Raw genomic sequence first — 24,363 nt, 5'->3', positions numbered from 1 at the left:
GGCAGTCAGGAATCTGCCTCCTCTGCACCTCCAACCCGGGATCATTTCCTGATTCCCATCCCACCCTGGCTACAGGCAAGAGCTTCCCCCACCCCCACGGAGAGAGAGTCTTGCTCTGCTGCCCAGGCTCAAGCAGTCCTCCTACCTCAGCCTGCAAGTAGCTCAGACTACAAGCTGCACTGCCATGCCTGGCTAATTTTTCTTTCTTTCTTTTTTTTTTTTTTTGTAGACACAGGCTCACTGTGTTGCCCAGGCTGGTCTCAAATGCCTGGCTTTAAGCCATCTTCCATCCTTGACCTTCCAAAGTGCCGTGATTATAGCTGTGAGCCACCATGCCTCGGCAAGAGCTTTCATTTGAAGCAAAATACATACTCAATCCAAAAGCAAAAATTTAGAGAAAATTAAAGTTGGATGGATCCTTACTAATCATTTTGTCCAAACTCCTCATCCTGGACAAGGAAAATGAGGTCCAGAGAAGAGGGGCCAGTAAACTTTCCAACAGCACAGGAGAAAAGGCTGGGTTTGTGGGTTATAAAAGGACAGCACTGCCCTTTGGGAAGTTACTGTCTAGCGAGGAAGACGGAGTGAACCAGGATCAGGCTCCGCCTTAAGAACACATCAGAAAGTGCAAGCAGGCTCGGGCCACACAAAGCAGACTACGACTAACCCCTGGCCAAACACCAGGCAGCCCCAAATATAGAACAATCCCCCAATTCCTCAATGAGAAGATCCTAAGAAAAGTTTTTGGACAACTTAACTGTGTAAGCCTTACAGATGTTGATTAAATAGATGTCTGCCTATGATCCGTATTTTAAGTAAGATGATGTGGAACAATGCAGAAATACAGAATTGATTTTTTTCACTCGTACCTCATGATAGTTCCATGCAACTCTTCACCTGCAGTTGGACACTGAGGTCCTTCCTCATCATTACCAGATCCCCTTTGTGAATCATTGGCACAGGTTTTGGGAGCTCGTTCCTAACATTTCTATCTAGTTGTGTGAGAGACAGCAGATGATGCTGTCATGGAAAACAGTATTCAAGCCTTAAGTATCCACTTTTATCTTAAGAGACTTCCCCCCATCCCAATAATGTAACCTCTTACCATTTTGCTTTTTACAATGGTCTTTAAAAAACTTTACACTGAAATCTAACCTAGTTAATATTGAGATCATATCCCAGGAATAATGACTAAATCCCTGTTCTATGACTTTGTCTCCTTTTATGCCAGTTCCTTCTGGTGATCTCCATGAGCCTCTCAAAATTAAAAATTAACATTGGATGACGTCATTTTGGTGAATGGGTCTTTCACAAATAGAACTTTTGTGTTTAAATAATGAAGAGAGGCCAGGTACAGAGGCTCACGCCTGTAATCCCAGGATTTTCGGAGGCCGCGGCAGGTGGATGACTTGAGGTCAGGAATTTGAGACCAGCCTGGCCAACATGGTGAAACCCCATCTCTACTAAAAGTAAAAGAATTAGCCCGGCTGATTGAATTAGGGGACTGCTTGAGGGCTTGGTGGTGTGTGCCTATAATCCCAGCTACTTGGGAGCCTGAGGCAGGAGAATCACTTAAACCCAGGAGGTGGAGGTTGCAGTGAGCCGAGATCATGCCACTGCACTCCAACCTGGGTGACAGAGCGAGAATCTGTCTCAGAAAAATAATAAATAAATAAACACGAAGAGAGAAACTGTGATATGAGAAACTTTGTAAGTACTTTGCTAAAGGACTCCCTCTTTTTGGGGGAAAGATTTTTCAGAAAACATTTTATGTTCAGGCAAAAAGCTGTGCTCATCCGGGATGCCCTCTTCTGTAGAATTTTGTCATGCAGGCATGAGCTGGTGACGAGGAGAGCCAGCAGTGTGCACAAACTATTTTCAATTAATGTTGCCTCAGTTCTCTGGGTCAGACTAAACTATAATTCCTATTGTTACAATGAGACTTATATTTCAGGACTGGCCACAAGAATTTTGGTTGACCTCTGAGCAACATCCAGATATTCCCTGCCCTCTTCCAGCCCTTTGCCAAAGATGTGACTTCAAGTAAGGAGGATCCCTCAGTCCTCGTATCTCCATCAGCCCCAGCAGGGACACAGATGAGTTTATCTACAACCCATGCTCAAGTGCTCGTGGGGAGGTCATCTTACAGTCCTGCTCCCAGGACAGAAATGAATGCCCAAGCTGGCACCTAATCATAGACCTCTGACCTTAATTGAGGCAGGTTCAAAAGAGACGTCTAATCACCACCTTTTCTTTGAGACACAGACTCACGCTGTGGCCCAGGCTGGAGTGCAGTGATACACTCTTACGTAACTGCAACCTCGAATTCGTGGGCTGAAGCAATCCTCCTGCCTCAGCCCCACGGGCAACTGGCACTGCAGACGTGGGCCACCAGACCTGGCTCATTTTTAAAAAAAGCTTTGTAGAGACAGGGTCTCACTATGTTGCCCAGGCTAGCCTCAACATCCTGGCCTCAAGCGATGCTCCTGCCTTGGCCTCCCAAAGTGCTGGGATTACAGTTGTGAGCCACTGTGCCCGTCCAACCACAACCCAACCACAAGGCAACATCAAACAGGTTTCTGTCTTCTCCAATAGAGTCATGTGTGAATGTAAGCCAGCCCCATTTCCAAACCAGGAGGCTTTCTTTGTGCAGATAATTCTGCAGGTGTCAGATTTTCTCCTGATTCCATGATAAACGAAAGGTCACAATCTGGTGATGTCAAAGGGCCTCCCGTAGCAGAGAGAAGAGTAAGAAACACAGTGGGTGAGACAAGAGAGGTACCCAGGGCACACAGTCATGGGAGGCACTCAGTGCCCTTGGCCGACCCCGAGAGCGAGCACCTCCTTCTGTTGTGAGCCCTAGACTCGCCCCAGTCCAGGCCCTGCTTGGTGACGATGTCATCAGCTGGGGAGCTGGGCTTTCTGTCATTCATCCCATGAGATGGGGACTATTCCAGTTCTCACATTTCTTGTCTTTGAGATTATTGTGGCACCTACTTGAGGAATGGACTAGAGAGGGTAAGCCTGGGACAGGACACTACTCAGGAGCACTTTTCTCATCGGGGTGAAGTCTGAAGGGGGCTGAGGCCAGGAGGAAAATAGGAAATCTAAGCCAGCTCAGGAGCAGCGCTGCCAGATGAGGCGACTGGTTAGCTGAAGGCTCCAGGGAAAGAGAGGGGCAACGAGCCAGGGACGCGAAGGAAAGGTAGCTGCTCCCAAGCCTGGGGACACCATGTCCAAGGAGAAGCATCCTGCAGAGGGTGAGGGAGGCCTGAGGCTCCAGAAACCAGGTGGCGCCTCCCCTCCTGAGGAGGCCTGTGCGTTGCTTGCAGAGGCTCATGCGGTGTCCACGCCACGACTCTGGCTGTGTCTACCAGAGGTGGGGAGGGAGGGTTTCTAGATTGTGGGACTGGCCTGGGACCCTAACAATGGCATCTCCAGATGAGCATTAAAGGCAAATAGCTGAGAAATAGCTCATTTCCTCTTTTTGGACAATTCTAGACAATCCCCTGCCCAGCTTCTCCTCCATGCCTCCTCCTTTATTCCAGCACCACCGCCTAGCCTCCCCCAGGCCTGCCGTGAGGTTCTGGGGTCCTCCAGCCTGGGCAGACCCCTTCTTGTTTGTGGAGAGTATCAGGAAGGTGACCCTGAGAGAGGGCTGGAAAATAGGGGACTCTTGCCCTAGACACTCACAGCTGGGTTCATACCTCCCCAGAGTCAGCCCCTTCCCTGGCCCCACACGGAAATGAAAACCAATGCAAAGCCGCCCTTTAGAAACAACATGAGCTTTTCTCACCTCAGTTACCTCATCTGTGGTGATGACGACAAGCGCCGCTGTAATTCTCCCCGCGCTCACTATGTGCCAAGCACCATGTGCAGCAGACAGTGGTAGAAAGAAGTGGTAGAATCATGGCTTCATTTCACTGCCCCAATTGTTGTGGTGATACTATTTCACCCATTTTACAGATAAAGCAACTGAGGTTTAGAGAGGTTGAGGAACTCGTGGAAGGCAACAGAGGAGCAGGGAGCAAAGCTGGGACTTAAAATTTGGTCTGACCCCAGTGCTCCTGCTTCAAACGACTACATTCTACCTTCAAAATAGGGGAGCACTGGACTGGGCTCAGTGGCTCACGCCTGTACTCCCAGCACTTTGGGAGGCCGAGGTGGTGGATCACCTGAAGTCGGGAGTTCGAGACCAGCCTGACCAACATGGAGAAACACTGTCCCTGCTACAAATCCAAAATCAGCCGGGCGTGGTGGTGCATGCCTGTAATCCCAGCTACTCGGGAGGCTGAAGCAGGAGAATCACTTGAACCCGGGAGGTAGACGTTGCGGTGAGCCGAGATTGCACCATTGCACTCCAGCCTGGGCAACAAGAGCAAAACTCTGTCTCAAAAAAAAAAAAAAAAAAAAAAAATAGGGGAGCACCCACTCCAGAGCTGGCCAGGCTGGGATTAAACAAGACAGTCTTTGAAAAACACATAGGCTAGTACCTGGTGCGTGTTATGTAAATACGTGCTCTGCATTTTGTGTTGCCAAATCTGGCAACAGGATCCGCCCCCATCTCCACCAGCTTCCCTGGGCTTTGCTTCCCACTGCGGGCACCTGCAGCTATCTTTCCACAGCTTCCCTCAGGCTACCTGAGCCTGACTCCGGGCCTCCAAGCACACAGCCGAAGGTGCCTGGAGGTTTCATACCCTGTGGGGATGGCTGTTACTAATGACTGAGGAGCTTAGGAGTGTGACAGCCCAGGCCTCTTGCCTGGGGAGGACACACGCCGAGGACTGAGTCACTTACCTCCAGCATCATCTGGGAATGAGACTGGCGCTGCCCTGCAGGGCTCTGCCTGAAACCCAACCCTGCCCTGGCGTCTTCCCCTCCTCTCAAGCCTCCCTCACTCGCTCACCAGTTTCTCTTGGGAATATGCCCTGGATGAATTAGTTACACCTGGATGTTTGTCTCAGAATTTGCTTTTGGGGGACTTAACCTGAGATTCCATTCCTAACCTCATCCCTGTACAAATACAGCATTCAGAATTGGGACACTTTGGGCGTGGCCCGATACCTTCGGTGACAGTGGGAAGGTGTTCACAGGAGGGTCCAGGTGATGGTTGGACACAGAACCACCCAAAGCGTCAGATTCACTCACCAGACCTCATTTTAGCAAACTCCAGCAGGGCCCATCAGGATTACCTGTCAATGCGTCACACCACCCAGTCTGGGACCAGCTCTAACAAGAAATATGGACGAGGGGAAATCACGGCTGGGTCCTGTCAGCCTGCAGGTGCCTTCCTGCCTCTCCACCCACAGGCCAAGTTGACCCCAACCCCATGCCCTCCACCTGGGACCACCCTGCTTCCAAGTAAGTAGCAGTTCCCTGAGTGGCCTCCGCAATGGTCTCCAATTAGATGCTAGCAGGGCATTTGCATTGCAACACTCAGCCAGAGATATTCTATCCAGGGGGCAACAGAGAGGCAGGCTCCCAGGCCAGTGATATGGTTTGGCTGTGTCCCCACCCAAACCTCATCTCGAATTGTACTCTCATAATTCCCACGTGTTGTGGGAGAGACCAGGTGGGAGATAATTGAATCAGGGAAGCAGTTTCCCCATACTGTTCTTGTAGTAATGAATAAGTCTCACCAGATCTGGCGGTGGTGTTTTTTTTTGTTTTGTTTTGTTTGTTTGTTTTTTTGTGATGGAGTTTCACTCTTGTTACCCAGGCTGGAGTGCAATGGCACGATCTCAGCTCACTGCAACCTCCGCCTCCCAGGTTCAAGTGATTCTCCTGCCTCAGTCTCCTGAGTAGGTGGGATTACAGGCATGCACCACCGTGCCCGGCTCATTTTGTATTTTTAACAGAGACAGGGTTTCTCCATGTTGGTCGGGTTGGTCTCGAACTCCCGATCTCAGGTGATCCACCACCTCAGCCTCCCAAAGTGCTGGGATTACAGGCGGGAGCCACGGCCTCTGGTTGATCTGATGGTTTTATACAGGGTTTCCCCTTTCACTTGGTTATCCTTCTTTTCCTGCCTGCTGCCATGTAAGACATGCCCTTTGCCTTCCACTATGATTGCAAAGCTTCCCCAGCCACGTGGAACTGTGAGTCCAGTAAACCTCTTTCCTTTATTAATTACCCAGTCTCGAGTATGTCTTTATTAGAAGTGTGAGAAGAGACTAATACAATTAGCTTTGTTATTTTAGAATTTATCAATGTTATCACACTTGTAAACATGCCGTGAGTTAAGTTAGCTTCCCACCTGTTAAGCTAGCTAAGCCCTGACTCTGACAAGGGACTCAGCCTAAGGCATAAAGATGCTCTCACAGGGAAGGTGCCCATCTGGAAGCCCTGCAAGTCCACTCTGCTGTCAGCAGCACAGTGACGGGTCACCCATGCTCAGTCACCCAGGCTGGAGTGCGGGCCTCAGGGGTACCGTCCTGAGCTCCTTCACTCAGGGCTCTCCCAAAGAAGGAGGTCAGGAGGATTTGAAGGATGATATTCAGGACTCCTGGGGTTTTCATTTTGTTTTCTTTTTTGGAAGATTTTGTGCCGGGCGCAGTGGCTCATGCCTGTAATTTCAGCACTTTGGGAGGCTGAAGCAGCAGGATTGCTTGAGGCCAGGAGTTCAAGACCAGTCTGGTCTGAGTAACAAAGCAAAACCCCCATCTCTAAAAAAAAAAACCAAAACAATCAGCTGGGTGTCGTGGCATAATCCCAGCTATGTGGGAGGCTGAAGTGGGAGGATTCCTTGAGCCCAGTAGATGGAGATACAGTGAGCCATGATCCCACCACTGCACTCTGACCTGGGCCACAAAGTTAGACCATGTTTCTAAGAAAAAAAAGACTTAAAAAAAAAAATTTCTTGTTTTATATTTTTGGTGGGGAAGGGGTACTGAGGGGATAAGGATCTAGAAAAGAGTGAAAATTCTGATATATGATGGGAAAACATTGCTTTGGGTTCAAGAGAAGATGCCTTTGGACAGCACATTCTCCCTTTGGTTAAAGTAAGGTGTTCTCTGGAACCAGCCCCTGAGATGTCATGAAATCGTCAGTTTAGGAGGCTGCTCTCTTACCATCAGGAAGGAAATCGGCATCCTGCATGCCTGTCATTTTTCCTGGAACTCATAGTTTTTCCTGAAGGACAACAAAGTCTGGCTGATAAAACGCTTGGGAGGTATTTGACATCCAGAATCCTTAGCATTTGCTGACTCATAGGGAAAACTGCAATTTTGTTTCTAAGTAAATACATATTATTCTTTCAAAAGGCCAACTGGAAGTGTTTTGTGACCTGTGGCTTGTTTCCTGTGAAGGAACATTTGAAATCAAGTCCCTGGGAGATGTGTGAGGTGCACGTATGCAGTCGTGGTTTTGACTAAACCAGCACCCTAGGCTTTTCACTAACTGGGGTACACCTTCATGGACCCCTGAGCACTGCACAAACTGCAGCACTTGCTAATCCTGAAGAATTCTGAATTCAGATGAAAGTTCATTTGGACCTTACTATTATTGGACTTTCCCTTATTCAGCCTTCCAGGGGCCCGCTCTTGAGGTTCTGATGGGCCAAGGCCTCCACTGGCCCAGTCAGCCAAGGCAGCCCCTGGTTCTACCCCCAGAGCCTGCCCCTCCTGTTCTCTCAGGATCCTGTCCCTGCAGAGCAAGGCCTACGGGAATCCAGCTGGGCCAGGGACCTGGGATGTCTAATTCTAGGGGCACTGTTAGTGAGCCCCCTGGGCCATGGATCTAGGGCCAGGTTTTCTAGGCTGTATAGCTTTGACAACAATAAGATGAGATTTTGATGGGTTTCTGGGCTCAGTTCCCATCAAGCTCCCGTTGGGTTCTGATCTCACGTAAGACTATATGGCCACAGTCTTCTATGGGCCAGGAACTCCTAAGAGGACAAACCTGGCATCTCAGGAGAAAGTCCCCACACAGACAGGGAGGCTTTTGTTGGGGCCTTCATGCTGTGTGGCCCAGGCCCTGCAAGCAGAGCAAGTGTGACTGTAGAACTGAGAGACGCAGCACTGAGAGCCAGCCGTCTGTGCTGGTCCACAGACGGAGGAAGGAGCCGCAAGCCAAGGAATAAAGGCATCGCCTAGGACTGGAGGAGGCAAGGAAGACTCTTCCCTATGGCCTCCAGAGGAGAACACAGCCCTGCCAACACCTGAACTGTAGCCCAGTGTGACTTCCAACCTGCAGAACTGTGAAATCATCAATTCCTGTTGTTTAAGGCATTGAGCTTATGGAAATGTGTTAGAGCGGCAAGAGGACACGAATCCTTACTAAGTCTGTGGACTCTTTGAAAGTGTAACTCATGAGCCAATAACTTCTTTTTATTTTTGAGACGAGTCTCGCTTTGCCCCAAGGATTGGGAGGAGGCACCTTGTTCCAACAGTCATGGGACATCCACTCTTCCAGCAGACCTGCTTTTGCCCTGCCCAGGTCCTCGGGGTGCTTACAGGTTCTACACTCTCATGGAACTTCTTGCTTCTGGAGCCATTGTAAACCCTTCTGAAGCTCAGGGTCCCGGAGGGCTTCTGTCTTCTTGTCACCGGGGCTGTGAATATGGACATGGCGCCCCTTCCCACCCCCCCACCCCCACCTGCCGTCAGCATTTCTCTTAGACCTCACTGGCTCTAAAACCAGTATCAAGAGCTCTGCAGGCACCCAGGGGAGAGGGGAATGGTCTACATGTCTCACCAAAAAGAGGTCCTTGTAGGCCCTGCACCCCTTGGAGTCTCCGCTCCTCTTGATCTCCCCGACCCCTTGGTCATCTTACTCACCCGAGGTAGAAAAGCACAAGGAAAGTCAAAGGTCTGGGCTCCAACCCCCCCACTTCCCATGTACAGCCTCAGAGAGCCTCCGCCAAGTCATGTAGCCTCTGAGCTCAGCCTTCTCATCTGCCACTGGCCAGAGCTACCTACTCACAATGCAGTTGTGAGGCTTACTGGGTACTGCGTGCCATGCCCTGAGCACAGCACCTAGCGCTAAATGCCAGTAAATGGTTCTTCATAAGCTTAGTGGTGAACAGGGGTCACTGCGTGTGAATGCCGCCCTGCCCCAGGGCTTCTCCTAGAACCATGATGAATGTTCGGCATATATTTGGATACTTACCAGTCTGTTCTGGTGTCCTTATTCCTTGTTCCAAAATTGTTTGCTCTCAAGGGCTTGCTTTCTACACTTTTTTTTTTTTAATCAGGCAGTCCCCCTAACCAGAATGGGTTCAGAGTGACTCCCTGCTTTCTACACCTCTAGAAAGTTCTAGCAGTGCAATTGTCTCACTACCAAAAAAATGGAAACAAGTTCAGCTGCCTGGAGAAGCTGCCAGACGGGCTGTGGACCCCGTTCCCTTTAAACCACAGCCTGCACTGTGACAGAGTCTGTGGGAAGCCGGAGGGAGAGGAAGATCCAGGGGCTCTTTCTTTCTTTAATGGAGGTGACCCAAGTGTGTTAAGAAGCTGAAGGGAGGGAATGGCTAGAGAAAAAGAAATTGAAAGTACAGGAGAGGCCATGGTGGGGTGGGCGGGAGACAGGGAAAACAGCAGGCACCTGCCACTCTGAGGTTTCCTGGAAGCCTGAAGAGGAACAAGTCAGGGAGCTCCACGGGTGGTGTCGCCTCAGAGCAGAGAGCTGAGACCCGGAGGAGCTCCAGGAGTGGGAAGGAGTCTGGAATAGGAAGACAATGAGAGCCCAGGTGTGGGCCCCGGATCCTCCACAGGAAATGCAGGCAGGAGTCATTTCCTGCAGCAAAGAGTATAATGAGCTGCCGAGTCCTGGTCACCTGGAGCCCTTTCCCATAGCCACCAGGCTCCCCTGAGCTCACGTATTTACATTGTGGAGTCTCAGTTTAGATAGCTGAGTAGGTAAAACTTTAAGACAGGGTCTTGCTCTGTTGTCCAGGCTGGAGTGCAGTGGCATGATCTTGGCTCACTGCAATCTCTGCCTCCCGGGTTCAAGTGATTCTCCTGCCTCAGCCTCCCGAGTAGCTGAGATTACAGGCGCCCGCCACCACCACGCCTGGCTAATTTTTGTATTTTTTGTAGAGACAGGGTTTTACCATGTTGCCCAGGCTGGTCTCAAACTCCTGACCTCCTGATCCACCCACCTCGGCCTCCCAAAGTGCTGGGATTAAAGGCGTGAGCCACTGCACCTGGCTGAGTAGGTAAAACTTTAATATAGAAGTATAGCATTACATGAAAATAGTATAGAAGTATAGCATTACATGAAAATGGTATTATGGCTTTTTTGTATAGAAGGCTCAAATACAAAAGCATTTTAAAAGCTGTTCCTATTAGCATAACTATGTTTTCAAATTCTACTTAATAACAGACTTCTCATGCACATGCATCACAGACTGCATCCGTAGGTGGTCCATGTGTGGAAAAGACCACATACCCAGTCTTCAGAGATGGTTCTCTTGGGGCCACAGACTCAGTCTTCCTAGTCGGAAAACTCTGCATGTCCTTTCTAGTTTGCATATTTTTACTTCTACTTTAAAGTGCAGACCACAGGACACCTTTCTGGCATTTTAGTCCACACTTATATTGAAGTTGGGCAGGAAGAGAGAATTCTATTCCTAAAAATGAAATGCATAGTACATGTATCTCACTTCCCCTGAACAGCCACAAGAGTGTTGCTGAATGCAGGTTTTGCCCTCTTGTGGAGTTCTGCCCCTCCCCTGCCCCTCGCCTCTCCCCAGCCCTTCTCATCAGCACACAGCAAGCATCTTGGGCAGGACAGCGCTGCATAGAGCTCTATGTCAAGGGCTAGTGTGGCCGGGGGACTCTTCCAGCATAGATTGAAGCTGTTTGTGCTTCAGAGCAAACTCTCTCCTCACTGACTCCAGTGCCCAGAGGGAATGAGGACTGCTGTTATCCTTTGTCATACTCCACTCTTCAGGACCACCACCCCCCACCTGCCACAATAAGAGTGCAAGACACTGACCACACTACATATTTTGATTACAGGTAGGCTTGTCAATAATCAACATTTACATAAAAACAATTAACAAAATACACCAGTGTGAAATTTCTTTTTCAAATGCCCTACAGAAACAAGTATTTTAAAAGTCAACCAAGTGGCAAAGTCCACCCGCTGTGCTGAGGGCCTATTGAGTCCCTCTTATTTCTAGCAACTCAGCTGGTCTCTCAATGCCCCCAGGAGCATGGAGGCAGAGAACATTCTGTAATGTCAACACCAGGACATGGCAACAATAAAATAAAAATGGGAAAAGTTTAGCTTCACAAGGATTAAAGGAATACAAATAACTATAAAGTTTCATTAACTATTCCCGATAAATTGACAAAATCAAGTTCACAGTGGTAGACAGCTGATTCTCAGTGGAAAAGGACAAAGGATCCGTCAGACACGTCTGGTGATACTATAAATCAGCTTAACCTTTGATGCGACACAGTCATGCAAAATGTGACAACCATAAAATTCTGACCCAGCAATTCCACTTTTGAAAAAACAGCCCCAAAGAGACAGGACAAAGGTGAGAAAAGATAAATGTGTATTGCATTGCACTGTATACTAGGAGGACTTTAAACGAATCCTATCGACCAAGGAATGCCTTAGCAAACCACACCATGCCAGCATGCCATGGGGTTCTTCGTGGACGTTCAAAATGCTTTGCTCATGCATGAATTTTTATATATGAAATAACTGAAAGTAAAGGGAGAACATAATGTATTCAGTATGATTTGCAATTAGCTGAAAATGTGTACAGGTTCACACAGATCACGTCAGGAGTTAATTAAGCATGACAAATAATTGCTATTTAAAACTCTTGGGATTATTGTTGTAAAGTTGAATTTAAAACAAATTTTAAATTAGAAAAAAGAGGGGACACCTAGAGGTGAGTCTCACCCATGCGAATGCTGTGTGTGGATCTAGAAGGCAGAAGGTAGTTCAGGCCACGACTTCTCAGCCTCAGCTGACGTTTCTGCCAGATAATTCTTTGTCATGAGGGCTGTTCTGTGCATTGTAAGATAATTTCCAGCATTGCCGGCCTCTACCCACTAGATGCCAGTAGCACCTTCCCAGTAGTGACAATCAAAAATATCTCCAGGCATCACCAAATGCCTGAGGTTTGGAGGCTGGGGGTCAAAATCACTCCCGTTGAAAAACCACTGGTGTAAGCCACAGGAATTTAGGAGGGCTGGTGGGAAACCAGTGTGTGTGGGCCCTTCAAAGAAGGCAGTCCCTATTTGGTCGGAAATTCAGAATGACATATCCTGATTTCTTTTTAATCTGCAGCTAATTTCAAAGTTGAAACACAGTGGCAGTCTGAGTTTCACGTCTGTGGGTTGCGGTAGGTGTCCACCGTACCCCACAAAAAATTGTCCACAAATTTTTTCTGCAAAGGATAAATGTTTTCGGCTTTGTGGGAAAAACTCTGTTGAAACTACTCAACCCTGCCTTTGTAGGGGCAAGCCGCCACAGGGAATAGGTCAACGACAGGCATGGCTGTGTTCCAATTATACTTTGTCAACACTAAAATGTGAATTTCATGGACTCCTCTTGTCACAAAATGTTATTCTTTTTGTTTTCAACCATCTAAACGGGTCATTGTGGCTTTTAGTTCATGAACCTACAAAAACAGGGCCTGGATTTGGCCTGTGGGCCAGTGCCTTGGGCGGCAGGGTGCCTCCTGCAGCAGGAGTAACTAGGGGCATGCGGGAAATGGGGACAGAATGAGACTGGGGTGGACTGGCCAGCACAGGCTTTCCTTGCACCCGGAGCATCAGCAGAGTGGCCGGAGGGATCCATGCTGGGGGCCTCTCCTTTTTCATCACTCCCCATCTCCTGCCTCCTTCAGACCCTTGCATGCTGTTTTCACACCGCTGCCTCCCAAGACACCAGAAGGAACTTGTGGTCTTTTTATTTAAGCCACAGATTGGCTTCTCTGTCATTCTTCAAAAATTTTCTGCTCTTACTGTTAAAGAAAGGCCACTAACCTAGCTGTCTGCATGGATCCCAGGGACTCAGAAAACTGGTTAACAGGAATTTTATCCATTTTTAATGACCTTGCTAAAACACAAGTCTTCCTGTTTGTGTCCTCACAATGTCTCTGACAGTAAACAGGGAAAACACAGATGCCCTTCTCCAGTCACAGAGGCAGTCCCGGGTGCCCAGAGCTGGGACAATTGGTGACTCGATCCAGGAGAGGAAGAAACCAGCGCTCTGAACTCTGAGGCTCGCATCCTGTGAATCTGCTCAAGAGAGCTAAGTGTGTGGCCCACCAGTGTGTTTTGGGGACTCACAGAAACAGCTCCTCCCATCTAGAGAGAAACAGAGACACCATCTTCCCACCCCTCAAAGGTAATAAAACCATGGAAAATGATCAAAGGAGGCTGATGGAAGGGGAGAAAGGAATGAAAAGAAACAAGAAAAACAATAGGAAGTGTTAAAAGATGAGAAGCTCTGGCAGTGGGGGAACAAAGCAGAAGATGGGGGCAAGAGGAGAGAAAGGAAGAAGAAATGAAACAGGAAGGCCTGGGTGGGGATTTGCAAATTGTCCAGCAGGAGACGCTTCCGGCTTTGATGATGAAGGAGCAGAGGCCAGAGGGCAACGTACTTATCTCTGGAATCCACTCACAGGAGCCACTGGGGATCCATTTTCTCTCCCATCAAATTCTTAGATTTTAGGTTCAAAAGCATCTACATCCAGGTGTGAGACAGACAAGTTTGTGAAAACTAATTCCAGGCTCTCTTCTCACCCACCTCCCACAGAATTTGAGAAAATTCCCCCAATTACGGGTGGGCAGGAGGGTTGAAAGAACAGCTGTGGGAGTACCTGTGCCCTCCCCCATCCTCGGACCAAGACAGGAGGCAAGGCTAGAATCTCCCCGTATGTTCACCAATCCGAAGGTGGGGTTGCCAAAGGCTCCATCTGGAACTCTGGGGACAGTGGGCTCACAGAAGAGCCCACACCACAGAAGGGGTGGCGAGCAGGGAGAGCAGACATCGGGGGCGGTGTGAGAATAGGACGCATCCCTTTTGTTTGGTCCCTTCCTACACCTGGACCTGAGTGCAGGACAAAGCATCAGGGGCATTGCCCTAGCGTCCTGTTCCCCAGTGCCCTGCCTAGGGCCTCCCTCATTCCTCGCTGTACCAGAAGTCAGTGTTCTGTAAACCGCAGTACCGAGTCCTGGGTGGGGTGGTTGGGGGATGGCTGCAGCCGCTGGAGATGTTAATGAGGACGGAGCTTTGAGAGAGCAATCACACCTTCCTGTACCCATAGCAACGAGGCAGCAATTGGCTAAGGTGAATGGCAGGTGACCCAACGGGGACAGGAGGGACCATAGTAAATACACGAGGCCAGAGTCAAAACCACAGCCGGACAAATACATGACCCAGAGGACTCCACTGAGTGACCAACTGCCCGACAGATGCTGCGCCATTGAACATCCTCGGCACTCAGAGCCAGTCCCAGGCAGGACACGGGAGGGCAAAACCCCAAATGTGACTGAGTCACAAACCTAAGACAACTCCGAAATCATCATCCTGGGCTGAGGTTACTTTGAAGTTTCAGGTCTCAGGCTAGCAATTAGTTTTAGGAAAGTAAAGTGATGTTTTGCACACCTGAGTGGGTGGCTTGCGAAGTTCACGCCTGCAATCCTAGTACTGATTCCTCACACTCGCCTAGAAAAAATACCATCAGCCTTCCTGGCTGGCAAGTGCTGGGTTCACTGCACCTTGGGCCAGTCACTCATTGTCTCGCCTGCCCTGATCTCACCAGGCTCCTAGTGACCTCCCACAAAGGTCAAGGGAGTCACAGCTGACTCTGTCACTGTAGTTACAGGAGGAGCCCAGTATCATCTCAGTGCTGAAGCCAGCAATCCACACTTTCGTGAAAGGCTCCACTAATAGTCACAAGCTCTGTGCTCAGCTAGAGCGAAGGAGAAGAAGTCCTCCTGCTGGGGTTGCAAAGCTGCTAAGCATTGCATATTCCCAGGCCCTGCCCTCCTGCATCCGAGAAGAGGCCTTTTAAGGATATGTTCAGTAAGCATTCCTGGGCTCTGAGCCAGTATGAGGGGCCAGCGTCCCCTCATACTGACAACCACTGCAATGTCAGGTGCCTTTCTGCTCCCAGGCTGGGTGCTGAATAGAAGGGCAGCGGCAGCTGGGAAGTGGCCCCTGGAGACTGGCCGGCAGCGTGCATTCCCCAGGGCGCTCCCCATTCCTTGATTTTTTAGTAGTCAATGCACTCTAAATTGGGGGTGAGGATTCTCAGGTGTGGTGTTGCTACAGACACTTGAGATCTAAGAGGATGTGAGGAGCCTCAGGCACCCCCTTAGGAAGGTCCACTCCACCCCCAGCCCCAACTGTGGGGAGAGAGGAAGGCTTCAGGGCTACCTCGTAGGGGAAGCCCAGAGCCCAAACCACCCAAAAGCCAACAAAACAGCTGTCCTCTGGCAGCAGGGAAAGGCCTCTGGAACTCTGAGGCGTAGCCCCAGCAAAGGCTGGCACCATGACCCAATTCCTAGGAGGCCAGGTATGTCCACCTTGGGGGTCCTTTGGGCTCAGAACCTGGGCCCTTCCTCCAAAGCCAATCTTCAGGAGGCACAGCTTCTGTGAGAGCTTGGTATCTGAACAAAAGAAAAGAGATTGCTGTTCCTTTCCAAAACTTGGGCTTATCACCATCCCTTCTTCCCAGCACAAGGTCATACCTGTGCCGACCAAGTTCAACTGGCAGCTCAAGGGCAGGGGAGACTTTAACCCAGGCAGGATGTGGCGGGGCCAAGCAAGCGCTGCATGCTGAGTCTTGACATCTTCTCTGGCAAGGGCCATCCACACTGAGGCCCTGAGGGTCTCATGCTATGGTCGCATTTAGACTTTGGTGTGCTCTGGAAGTTTTTGAGACACAAGAAATTCCCTGGTTGTCACTGAATTTTTCAAATACGGATTTGGGGCCGCTGCCTCCCACACATGGTCTGGTGCTAGACTTTCTAGACTTTGACAAGAAACAAGAAGCTGCTCTTCGGCTTCTAGGCAGGTCCCTTCTGGCATCCTCGAACGTAGGTATTGGGATTTTCTGGGAGGAATCTCAGGTGAAACTGGGAGCTCCTCAAAACTTTTCCCCAGGGGACAGTCAGGCCTGAAGGGGTGGGTCACATACTCATTCTTTTCCCCTCCTAAATTGTTTTCCTGACCCGTTCTGGCTTCATCTGTGAACATTTCTTGCAGAACATTCCCAAAGTTCACCACCGACTTGTCAATAACCAACTTGTCACTGGGGGTGGAACATGGTTTTAAGATCCTGTCTTCTGTGTTCACAGAGTCATCAGACTCCTTCAGGTTTAGCTTATCCTGGCAAAGAAAAAGGGACATCCCAAGTAGTCATTTAGAAGTCACACATAACATAGCCAAAAACTTGTTAGGCTAGGGACAGCAAATGCCCACCTCCGGAACAGCCCCCACCTTCCTCCCAGGCCCAGAAGTGGTGCCCAACCCTCTCCATATGCCCTTCCACAGAGCTTGGAAGGAGTGGCACATTTCCTGAGAAACAGCGCCCTGAATTCAAACAATGTTTTAAATATATTTATATATATGTATATAATTTTTTTTAAAATTTGAGATAGGGTCTCACTCCCATTGCCCAGGCTGGAGTGCAGTAGCATGATCACCACTCACTGCAGCCTCAACTTCCCAGCCTTGGGTAATTCTCCCCCATCAGCCTCCTGAGTTGCTGGGGCTACAGACGCACACCACCACACCTGGCTAATTTTTTTATTTTTTGTAGAGATGGGGTTTTGTCATGTTGCCCAGGCTGGTCTTGAACTCCTGAGCTCAAGTTATCTGCTGCCTTGGCCTCCCAAAGTGCTGGGATTATGGGCATGAGCCGCCGCACCCAGCCAATTCAAACAATGTATTCTGCTAGAGTGTGCAAGGCTGTTTTCCACATCATCCCATGCTCACAAAACCCCAGTTAAGATGGAAGCACCAAAATTACAACTCTTAGGGACGGAAAAACCACATCATAGAGTCAGACTTGTTCAACTTCACCAGAATATCAGAGGTGGCCTCATGGCAGGGACAGTGACTCTGTCATTTGTATCCCTAGGGCCTAGCCCAGTGCCTGGCATGTAGTGAGTGATTAATAAGTGCTGACTCTAGAGGCCCAACCTGCAGATTATTCAAAAAGCATGTTAGTTATCAGAGAGCACTGCCTATGAATCCGTTTACTCTCTAAATGACATTAAATAAGCAGGAAAGTAAATGGTATAAATCAGTCCAGTATACCGGACTGGTAAGAGGAGGACATAGAAAGAAAGCCCATTATAACAAAATGCCCATGCTCAAAAAAGACTTCTGAGTTGGAACAAGGACTAATATTTAAAATTTGTGCATCAAGGAAAAACTGGAAACAGCCTTTCAGTAGTAAGGATTTAAAGGTTATATTTGATTGGGCTTGTTTCTACATAAGCAAGAAATTAAACCTTAAAATTTCCCTAACAGTTTTCCACTTAAAAATTTATGAAAAAGGAGGGTTTCTAGTTAAGGAATACTCACTAGAAAACCCCAGTGCCAGTTAAATAAAGCCAAAGCCTGACTCTGATGTCCCCAACCTGAGAAAAACAACATGAGGCAGCCTCAGACTGCCATGCCCATCAGCATTCCCTGGTGATATTTAGGCAGTCTTTAGATTAATGTGCTCTTGGCTGCTTTGTAAATGGTTTCAAATCCTATAGCCAGGCCTCGTCTCTCTCTCTAGCCCATCGGGTACGGAAGGGTAGGGCCAGTGTCTTTATTCTGCAGCATCCTTTATGGGACCAGTTCCACCTGGGAACACACTGGGTCCTCACGAGCCTGGTGAAGCCCTTTCCTCTTGTCAAAGCATGAGGTCAAAGTCGTTCCAGGAAGGCTGATTCCATCTGCCCCGCCTGCCATTCCCTGAGACTTTTCAACTCAAGTTCTCTTGATGTGAACCTCGAAAAAAGCTCAGCCTAGGACTCTTCCCCATCTCCATTCACCTTGTCTACCTCCCACGACGATGATTTCCTTAATAAAAACAGAAGAGTTTACCTTGAAATCATCTCCACGCCATGTGGCTATACTACTTTCAGCAGGGTTGGGAACACTGGGCCAACACAGGTGAGTCAATTTGCTAATGAGAGAGAAGATTTTAAGATGGGAGGTGAATCCAAGAAGCATTAGCACCATATGGCTGAGTCAAAAGAGTGAGGCTGTGCTAAAGGGAATTGTAAGTTTCCCTCCTAAATAAGGGCATGTCTGCCTGATAGAATCTGGGAAAGTGGAGTTCTTCTGCGTTGTGTGCTGGGGAGTGACATTGCAAGTTCTCTGTGGGATGTGATCAAAGGAGACTCCCCATACAAAGCTTATCTTCCCCTCTCTCCCATCCGGGCATCTCCATACCTACCCCAATGCTGTAAATTGCACCATCACAGAGTCATTCCTTTGAGGCTTATCCTCTGGGAAGGACAAGTTTATAAGGTTTTACAAACCTTATAAGCTACCCACACTTTCCTGCAATGGTTCTCGAAGTGTGGTCCCAAGCAGCAGCAGCAGCATCACCTGGGAACTTGTTAGAAATGCAAATTTGGGGCTTTACCCTAGAACCACTGAATCAGAAACTCTGGGGATGAGGCCTGATTCCGATGCATGCTAAGATCAAAATGATTACTTAAGTGTATAATGTACAAGAATCTATGCTGGTGGCTTGGTTACCACCTACAGTTGGTAACTGAGGTTGATATTAGCTTAACTAAGTGCAGCTGCTTGACAGAGATGACTCACAGCTGTCTAATTTGGAGATCAACCAGGGAAGGACCATTAGGATGCCATAAAGCTCACTGCAGAGAGAAAGTGTAAGACCCTGAAGATGTGCTTTCTTCCCCACAGTGGCCAGGGCAAGCAGGGCAAAGGCCCCTACACCCAGACCCTCACTGCACTGCAAGCAAGCAACAAGCTTGCACCTGCAGACGACTGGCCAGCACCCCAACACCATGGAGACACTGCTCCCTGCTCTGCCTGAGACAGAAGCTTGCAAGAAGGCCTCCTGCTGCAGCTGGGGCCCCGCTAGACACTGAGAGAAAGGGCCTGCTCTCCAACTCCAGTCTCAGATGGCAAATGGAGCAGACAGAGTCTGTGGGGCAGCTGGCACTCTCCTGGCCTCAAAAAGGCCTAGACCTGGGCATGGAGCTCTGGGAAATGAAAGTGCTTTTGCTTGGTAAGAATTCTGATGAGCCACTGAGCGTGGCCTTTAATAACCTCCATAAATATGCACCAAGTTAATAAATGAATGAACACCCCTTAATGGTAGAGTGCCCTCTCCTACGAAGCACCTATGATGACTTCAACCCCTTTTTGTCCCTGATTTTTAAGGCACCCACTGTTGTCTGCAGACTCACTTGGGTTTTTTGAGACCATATGCCACCGTCAGGATAATGAGAATAAGAAGGCCTCCACCAATCAGAGAAGTTATAAGGATAATCTCAAAAACACCTTTGAAAAAGAAAGAACAAAAGTCAGTAGTGAGTTCCTCGCCTACTTTACAAAAATCAATGATTAACTTTTTCTTCTAGTAGCTTCAGCAACACAATTTCTTATTAGTTTTCTTTCAATTAAATTCCATTTCTTTCCACTAAAAAACCCCCAGGTCAGGAGTTTGAGACCAGCCTGGTCAACATGGTGAAACTCCGTCTCTACTAAAGATACAAAAAATGAGCTGGGTGTGGTGGCATGCACCTGTAATCCCAGCTACTCAGGAGGCTGAGGCAGGAGAATCGCCTGAACCTGGGAGGTGGAGGTTGCAGTGAGCCGAGATCGTGCCATTGCACTCTAGCCTGGGCGACAGGGCTAAACTTCATCTCAAAAACAAAACACAGAATTTTGTGGCTCCCCATCTAGGCATCTTCTCCTGGCAGCATTCATTCCAACAGCATTCATTCAGTGAATATTTATTGAACACTTACTTTTTAATTTTTATATATATTTTTTGAGATGGGTCTTGCTCTGTCGCCCAGGCTGGAGTGTACTGGCATGATCATAGCTCACTGTAGCCTCAAACTCCTGGACTCAAGCAACCTCCTGCCTCAGCCTCCCAAGTATCTAGGACTTGCAGGTGCAAGCTATCAATCATGCCCAGCTAATTTTTAGGTTTTTTTTTTTTTTTTTTTTTTTTTTAGAAGGAGTCTCACTCTGTCACCCAGGCTGGAGTGCAGTGGTACATCTTGGCTCACTGCAACCTCCGCCTCCTGGGTTCAAGCGATTCTCCTGCCCCAGCCTCCCTGGTAGCTTGGATTACAGGTGCCTGCCACCAAGCCCGGCTAATTTTTGTATTTTAGGTAGAGACTGGGTTTCACCATGTTGGCCAGGCTGGTCTTGAACTCCTGGCCTTGAGTGATCCTCCTGCCTTGGCCTCCCAAAGTGCTGGAGTTACAGGCATGAGCCACTGTGTCCAGACAGCAACTTTAGCTAAGGTGTCCAAGGAAGGAGTAAAATTCAAGCTGATCTTAATAGTGAGAAGGATCCAGCCATGTAAAACCATGGAGAAAAGCATTCCAGGCAGAAGAAACAGTGGATGCAAAAGCTTTGAAGCAGGAACAAGGTAAGGAAGATAAATTGGGGCAGAAAGCAGTAGGAAAAATGAGGTCAGTAAGGGACAGATGATGAAAGATCTTGAAAGTTATAGGAAGGAGTTTGGATTTTCTTTAAAATATAATAAAAGTCACTGGTGGCTTTTAAGCAGAGAATTCAGGGTTTGAAACTCTGGCTGCTGTGTGGAAAATGGATTATAGATTATCAAAAACGGAAGCAGGGTGATTTATAATCTATAGACCAGGGTAGGAAACTTCTAGGTTCCAGGGCTGGATCTTGCTTTCATTTAACTCTTGGAGAAAACTCCTTGAGCTGATGAAATTTGTGCCCAGTGTTGCAAAACTTCAATATAGCTTTAAAAAATTTTAAACAGCATATCAAAAAGAGTTCCTAGAAGGCAATGTTAGTCCATCAAAACAGAATATGTTTTCTCTGTAAAAAAAAAATGTCCTACTCACATTTTCCAGAGTCATAAAGCAATTTTGTTCTTGAAAAATGTGATGCATAAGAGGCTTTCAAGAATCTTTCAAGCAATTTTTAGCTTGCTTCAGTTATTGCAAAAACTTGGCAGTGTCCCTTCACTTTTGATCTAAAAAGTTGTTCATTCTTTAAGACAGTTTTAGTACGTACTTAAAAATCAAATCTCTGTCACTCAAGGACTTAGCAAAATTAACATATTTCTCTTTCTCCCTTTCTCCTTCCTACTTTCTGCTTCATCCCCCTCCTCATTCCATCTGCCTTCCTCTCAAATATCTCCCTTAACCAGCCATCATATGAAGCTACATTTTATTTTACATTATTTGTTGTCTGTAGTAAATTTTTCTTGCTATTTTTTAAAGTAAAAGTGGGTAAGTTAAATATATCGTATGCCTTTTTGCTCAAAAAAAGCCTCCACAAATGATGAGGTTAAGCCCCTTCCTATGGGTCAGTGGTCCTGTGTTAACCAAGGTTTTCCCTTGAAGGCCCTGTTGTACAGTGATACGGTTTGGCTGTGTCCCCACCCAAATCTCATCTTGAATTATAGCTCCCACAATTCCCACATGTTGTGGGAGGGACCCAGTGGGAGATAACTGAATCATGGGGGCAATTTCCCACACACTGTTCTCATGGTACTGAATAAATCTCATGAGATCTGATGGCTTTATACGGAGAAACCACTTTCACTTGGTCCTCATTCTCTCGTCTGCCACCATGTAAGATGTACATTTCGCCTTCCACCATGATTGTGAGGCTTCCCCAGCCACGTGGAACCGTGAGTCCATTAAACCTCTTTTTCTTTATTAATTACCCAGTCTCGGGTATGTCTTTATCAGCAGCATGAAAACAGACTAATACATACCGTAACCTATGACATGCAGAAACTGGTAACTGTGAACGGGGAGACAGCCTTGAGACGGGAGCTGGTTTGGTGCTAGGACTGAAGTTGGCATTAATTTGACACCTCCTCCTCCAGATGATTTGTGGCTGCCCAAGAGGAACGACCAAAATGACCAGCATTTCCAAATTCAGCTCTCAACTCGCTTGCTCTCTCCCTCCCATCTCCTCACCTACGTGCTTTCCCGGAAGGTTGGTGAGCCAGAGAGCAGGGTGGCTCTTTTCACCTAGGCACTGCCCTTTCATTTGACCTCCTCCAGCCTTTGGCAGATGTCATTTCTCTCTGATATAAGGTAAACGTGAGGGAGAGGTACTTAAGGCTTGAAGGAGATACTCACTGAATGACAATGTCTTGAAATTTATGCTGGTCCCGTTGATTCCCCCAGCACTGGTGCTGGCCATGACCCGAACAGTGTAAGAGGTCTTTCGTTTCAGGGACTCCAGGCCATACTGCAAGATGCTGGAGTTGACTGTCTTGGCTAAAGCAAAAATACAGAGATCAAACACCACAGTCAAACCAGACTGAAAATTGTGTCCCAGTAGCACCAAAATAAGAACATTGGAACCTGTGCTTCCAAGCTCAGCTGTCTCATATTCTGACCCCTATTCATGTCCTGCTTAAATATCAAGATGGACCAAGGAGCTCAATATAAGAGCTAGAACTATAAAAACTCTTAGTAGACAGCATAGGATAAATCTTCATGACCTTGAATTTCACAATGGTTTCTTAGATATGACGCCAAAAACACAAGCAGCAAAAGAAAAAAATAGGTTAAGCTGGATTTCACTAAAATTCAAAGTTTTTGTGCATCAAAAGATAATATCGAGAATGAAAAGACAACCCATAGAATGGGAGAAAATATTTACAAATCATATATCTGATAAATAACTTACATCTAAAATATATAAAGAACTCTTATAAACTCAATAATGAAAAGACAACCCAATTTAAACATAAGAAAAAAGATTAAAAAGACACTTCTCCAAAGAAGATATATAAATGGGCTGGCCGGGCGCAGTGGCTCACGCCTGTGATCCCAGCACTTTGGGAGGCCAGAGCAGGCAGATCACCCGAGGTAGGGAGTTCGAGACCAGCTTGACCAACATGGGGAAACCCCGTCTCCACTAAAAATACAAAATTAGCTGGACGTGGTGGTGCATGCCTGGAATCCCAGCTACTTGGGAGGCTGAGGCAGGAGAATTGCTTGAACCTGGGAGGCGGAGGTTGCGGTGAGTCAAGATCGTGCCATTGCACTCCAGTCTGGGCAACAAGAGCAAAACTCCATCTCAAAAAAAAAAAAAAAAAAAAAGACATACAAATAGGCAAAAACTACATGAAAAAATGCCCAACATTATTAGCCAGTAGGGAAATGCAGGTCAACAAGATAACCACTACATACCTACCAGGACAGCCATAATAATTTTTTTAAATGAAAAATAACACGTATTGACAAGGATGCAGGGAAATGAAAACCCTCATACATTGCTAGTAAGAAATGTGTAGTGTGGAGTAGTCACTGTGGAAAACAGTTTGGTGGCTCCTCAATAAGTTAAACTAGAGTTACCGTATGATCCAGCAATTCAGCTTCTAGGTATATGCCCAAAAGAATGAAAAGCACAAACTCAAACAGATATTTGTACATAGCAGCATATGTTCGTAGCAGACATCTGTTCATAGTAGCCCTATTCACAGTAGCCTAAATTCACAGTAGCCACTAAATTGTACACTTTCAAATGTTTAAACTGGAAAAATATTTTCCATGTATTTTACCATAAGAAAAAATTATTTAGCCTCAGCAAGAATCCAAGCCTTGCCCAGTATTTAAGATGTCAGGAGATACAGTGGACTGAAGAACAAAAGCATGATTTGGCAGGGGCAGTAGAAGTCATGGTGACAGGGTCTGTTCCTCCTCACTTTTTAAGCCAGGCACGCCATTCCTGGGAATGATGGTCGGGGAGCTCCCAGGAGGTCAACGCAGGGCCCAACCAGGACAAATTATATCAACTCCTTCCATTCCTACAGGACTCTCCTCTCAGGTACTGTCACTTCACTCTCATTTAACCCCCAAAACCCCAAAAGGCGGGTACTCTTGGCCCCATTTTCAGAGAGACTTAAAGAAGCTAAGTGACTCATGCCAGGTTGCAGGTCACAATGAGGTGGGGGAGCCATGCCTATGACTGATTTATCCATAGCATCTATCTGGGGCTTGGGGTTTTTTCCCACTTGGCTACGGGTGCGCTTACAGAATCCTTTTCCGCCTTCAGCTTGGTAAAAGATGGTGTAGTTGCAGATGATACCCTTTCTCTCACTCTTGGGAATCTCTTTCCATGTGATCGTGACCGTCTTCACGCCAATGTTCTCCACCTTGGTCTCAGGACCTTTTGATGGAACTGGAAGGGACGGGGGATAAATGATAATCACTGACCACA

At 47.6% G+C, this 24,363-nt stretch overlaps 1 protein-coding gene across 5 annotated transcripts in view; it reads right to left on the bottom strand.

Moving 5' to 3' along the window:
- Nucleotides 1-10,148: 10,148 nt before the first annotated feature.
- Nucleotides 10,149-24,363, bottom strand: part of IL31RA (interleukin 31 receptor A) — a 98,505-nt gene continuing 84,290 nt past the window's right edge. For all 5 annotated transcript variants that reach the window (XM_009208434.4, XM_009208432.4, XM_009208435.4 and 2 more), the window contains 5 exons: nt 24,178-24,324; nt 22,272-22,412; nt 19,371-19,464; nt 18,025-18,106; nt 10,149-16,308 (listed from right to left, as the gene is read on the bottom strand). In XM_009208434.4, the coding sequence (XP_009206698.1) occupies nt 15,829-16,308; nt 18,025-18,106; nt 19,371-19,464; nt 22,272-22,412; nt 24,178-24,324 (944 nt within the window). In that variant the 3' untranslated portion in view covers nt 10,149-15,828. The remainder of the gene's footprint in view (nt 16,309-18,024; nt 18,107-19,370; nt 19,465-22,271; nt 22,413-24,177; nt 24,325-24,363) is intronic.

Source organism: Papio anubis, chromosome 5 (genome assembly GCF_008728515.1).
Source record: "Papio anubis isolate 15944 chromosome 5, Panubis1.0, whole genome shotgun sequence".
NCBI classification, from domain to species: Eukaryota; Metazoa; Chordata; class Mammalia; order Primates; family Cercopithecidae; genus Papio; species Papio anubis.
The sequence above is the reverse complement of the archived record's forward strand: the minus strand, read 5'-3'. Positions and strand labels throughout refer to the sequence as shown.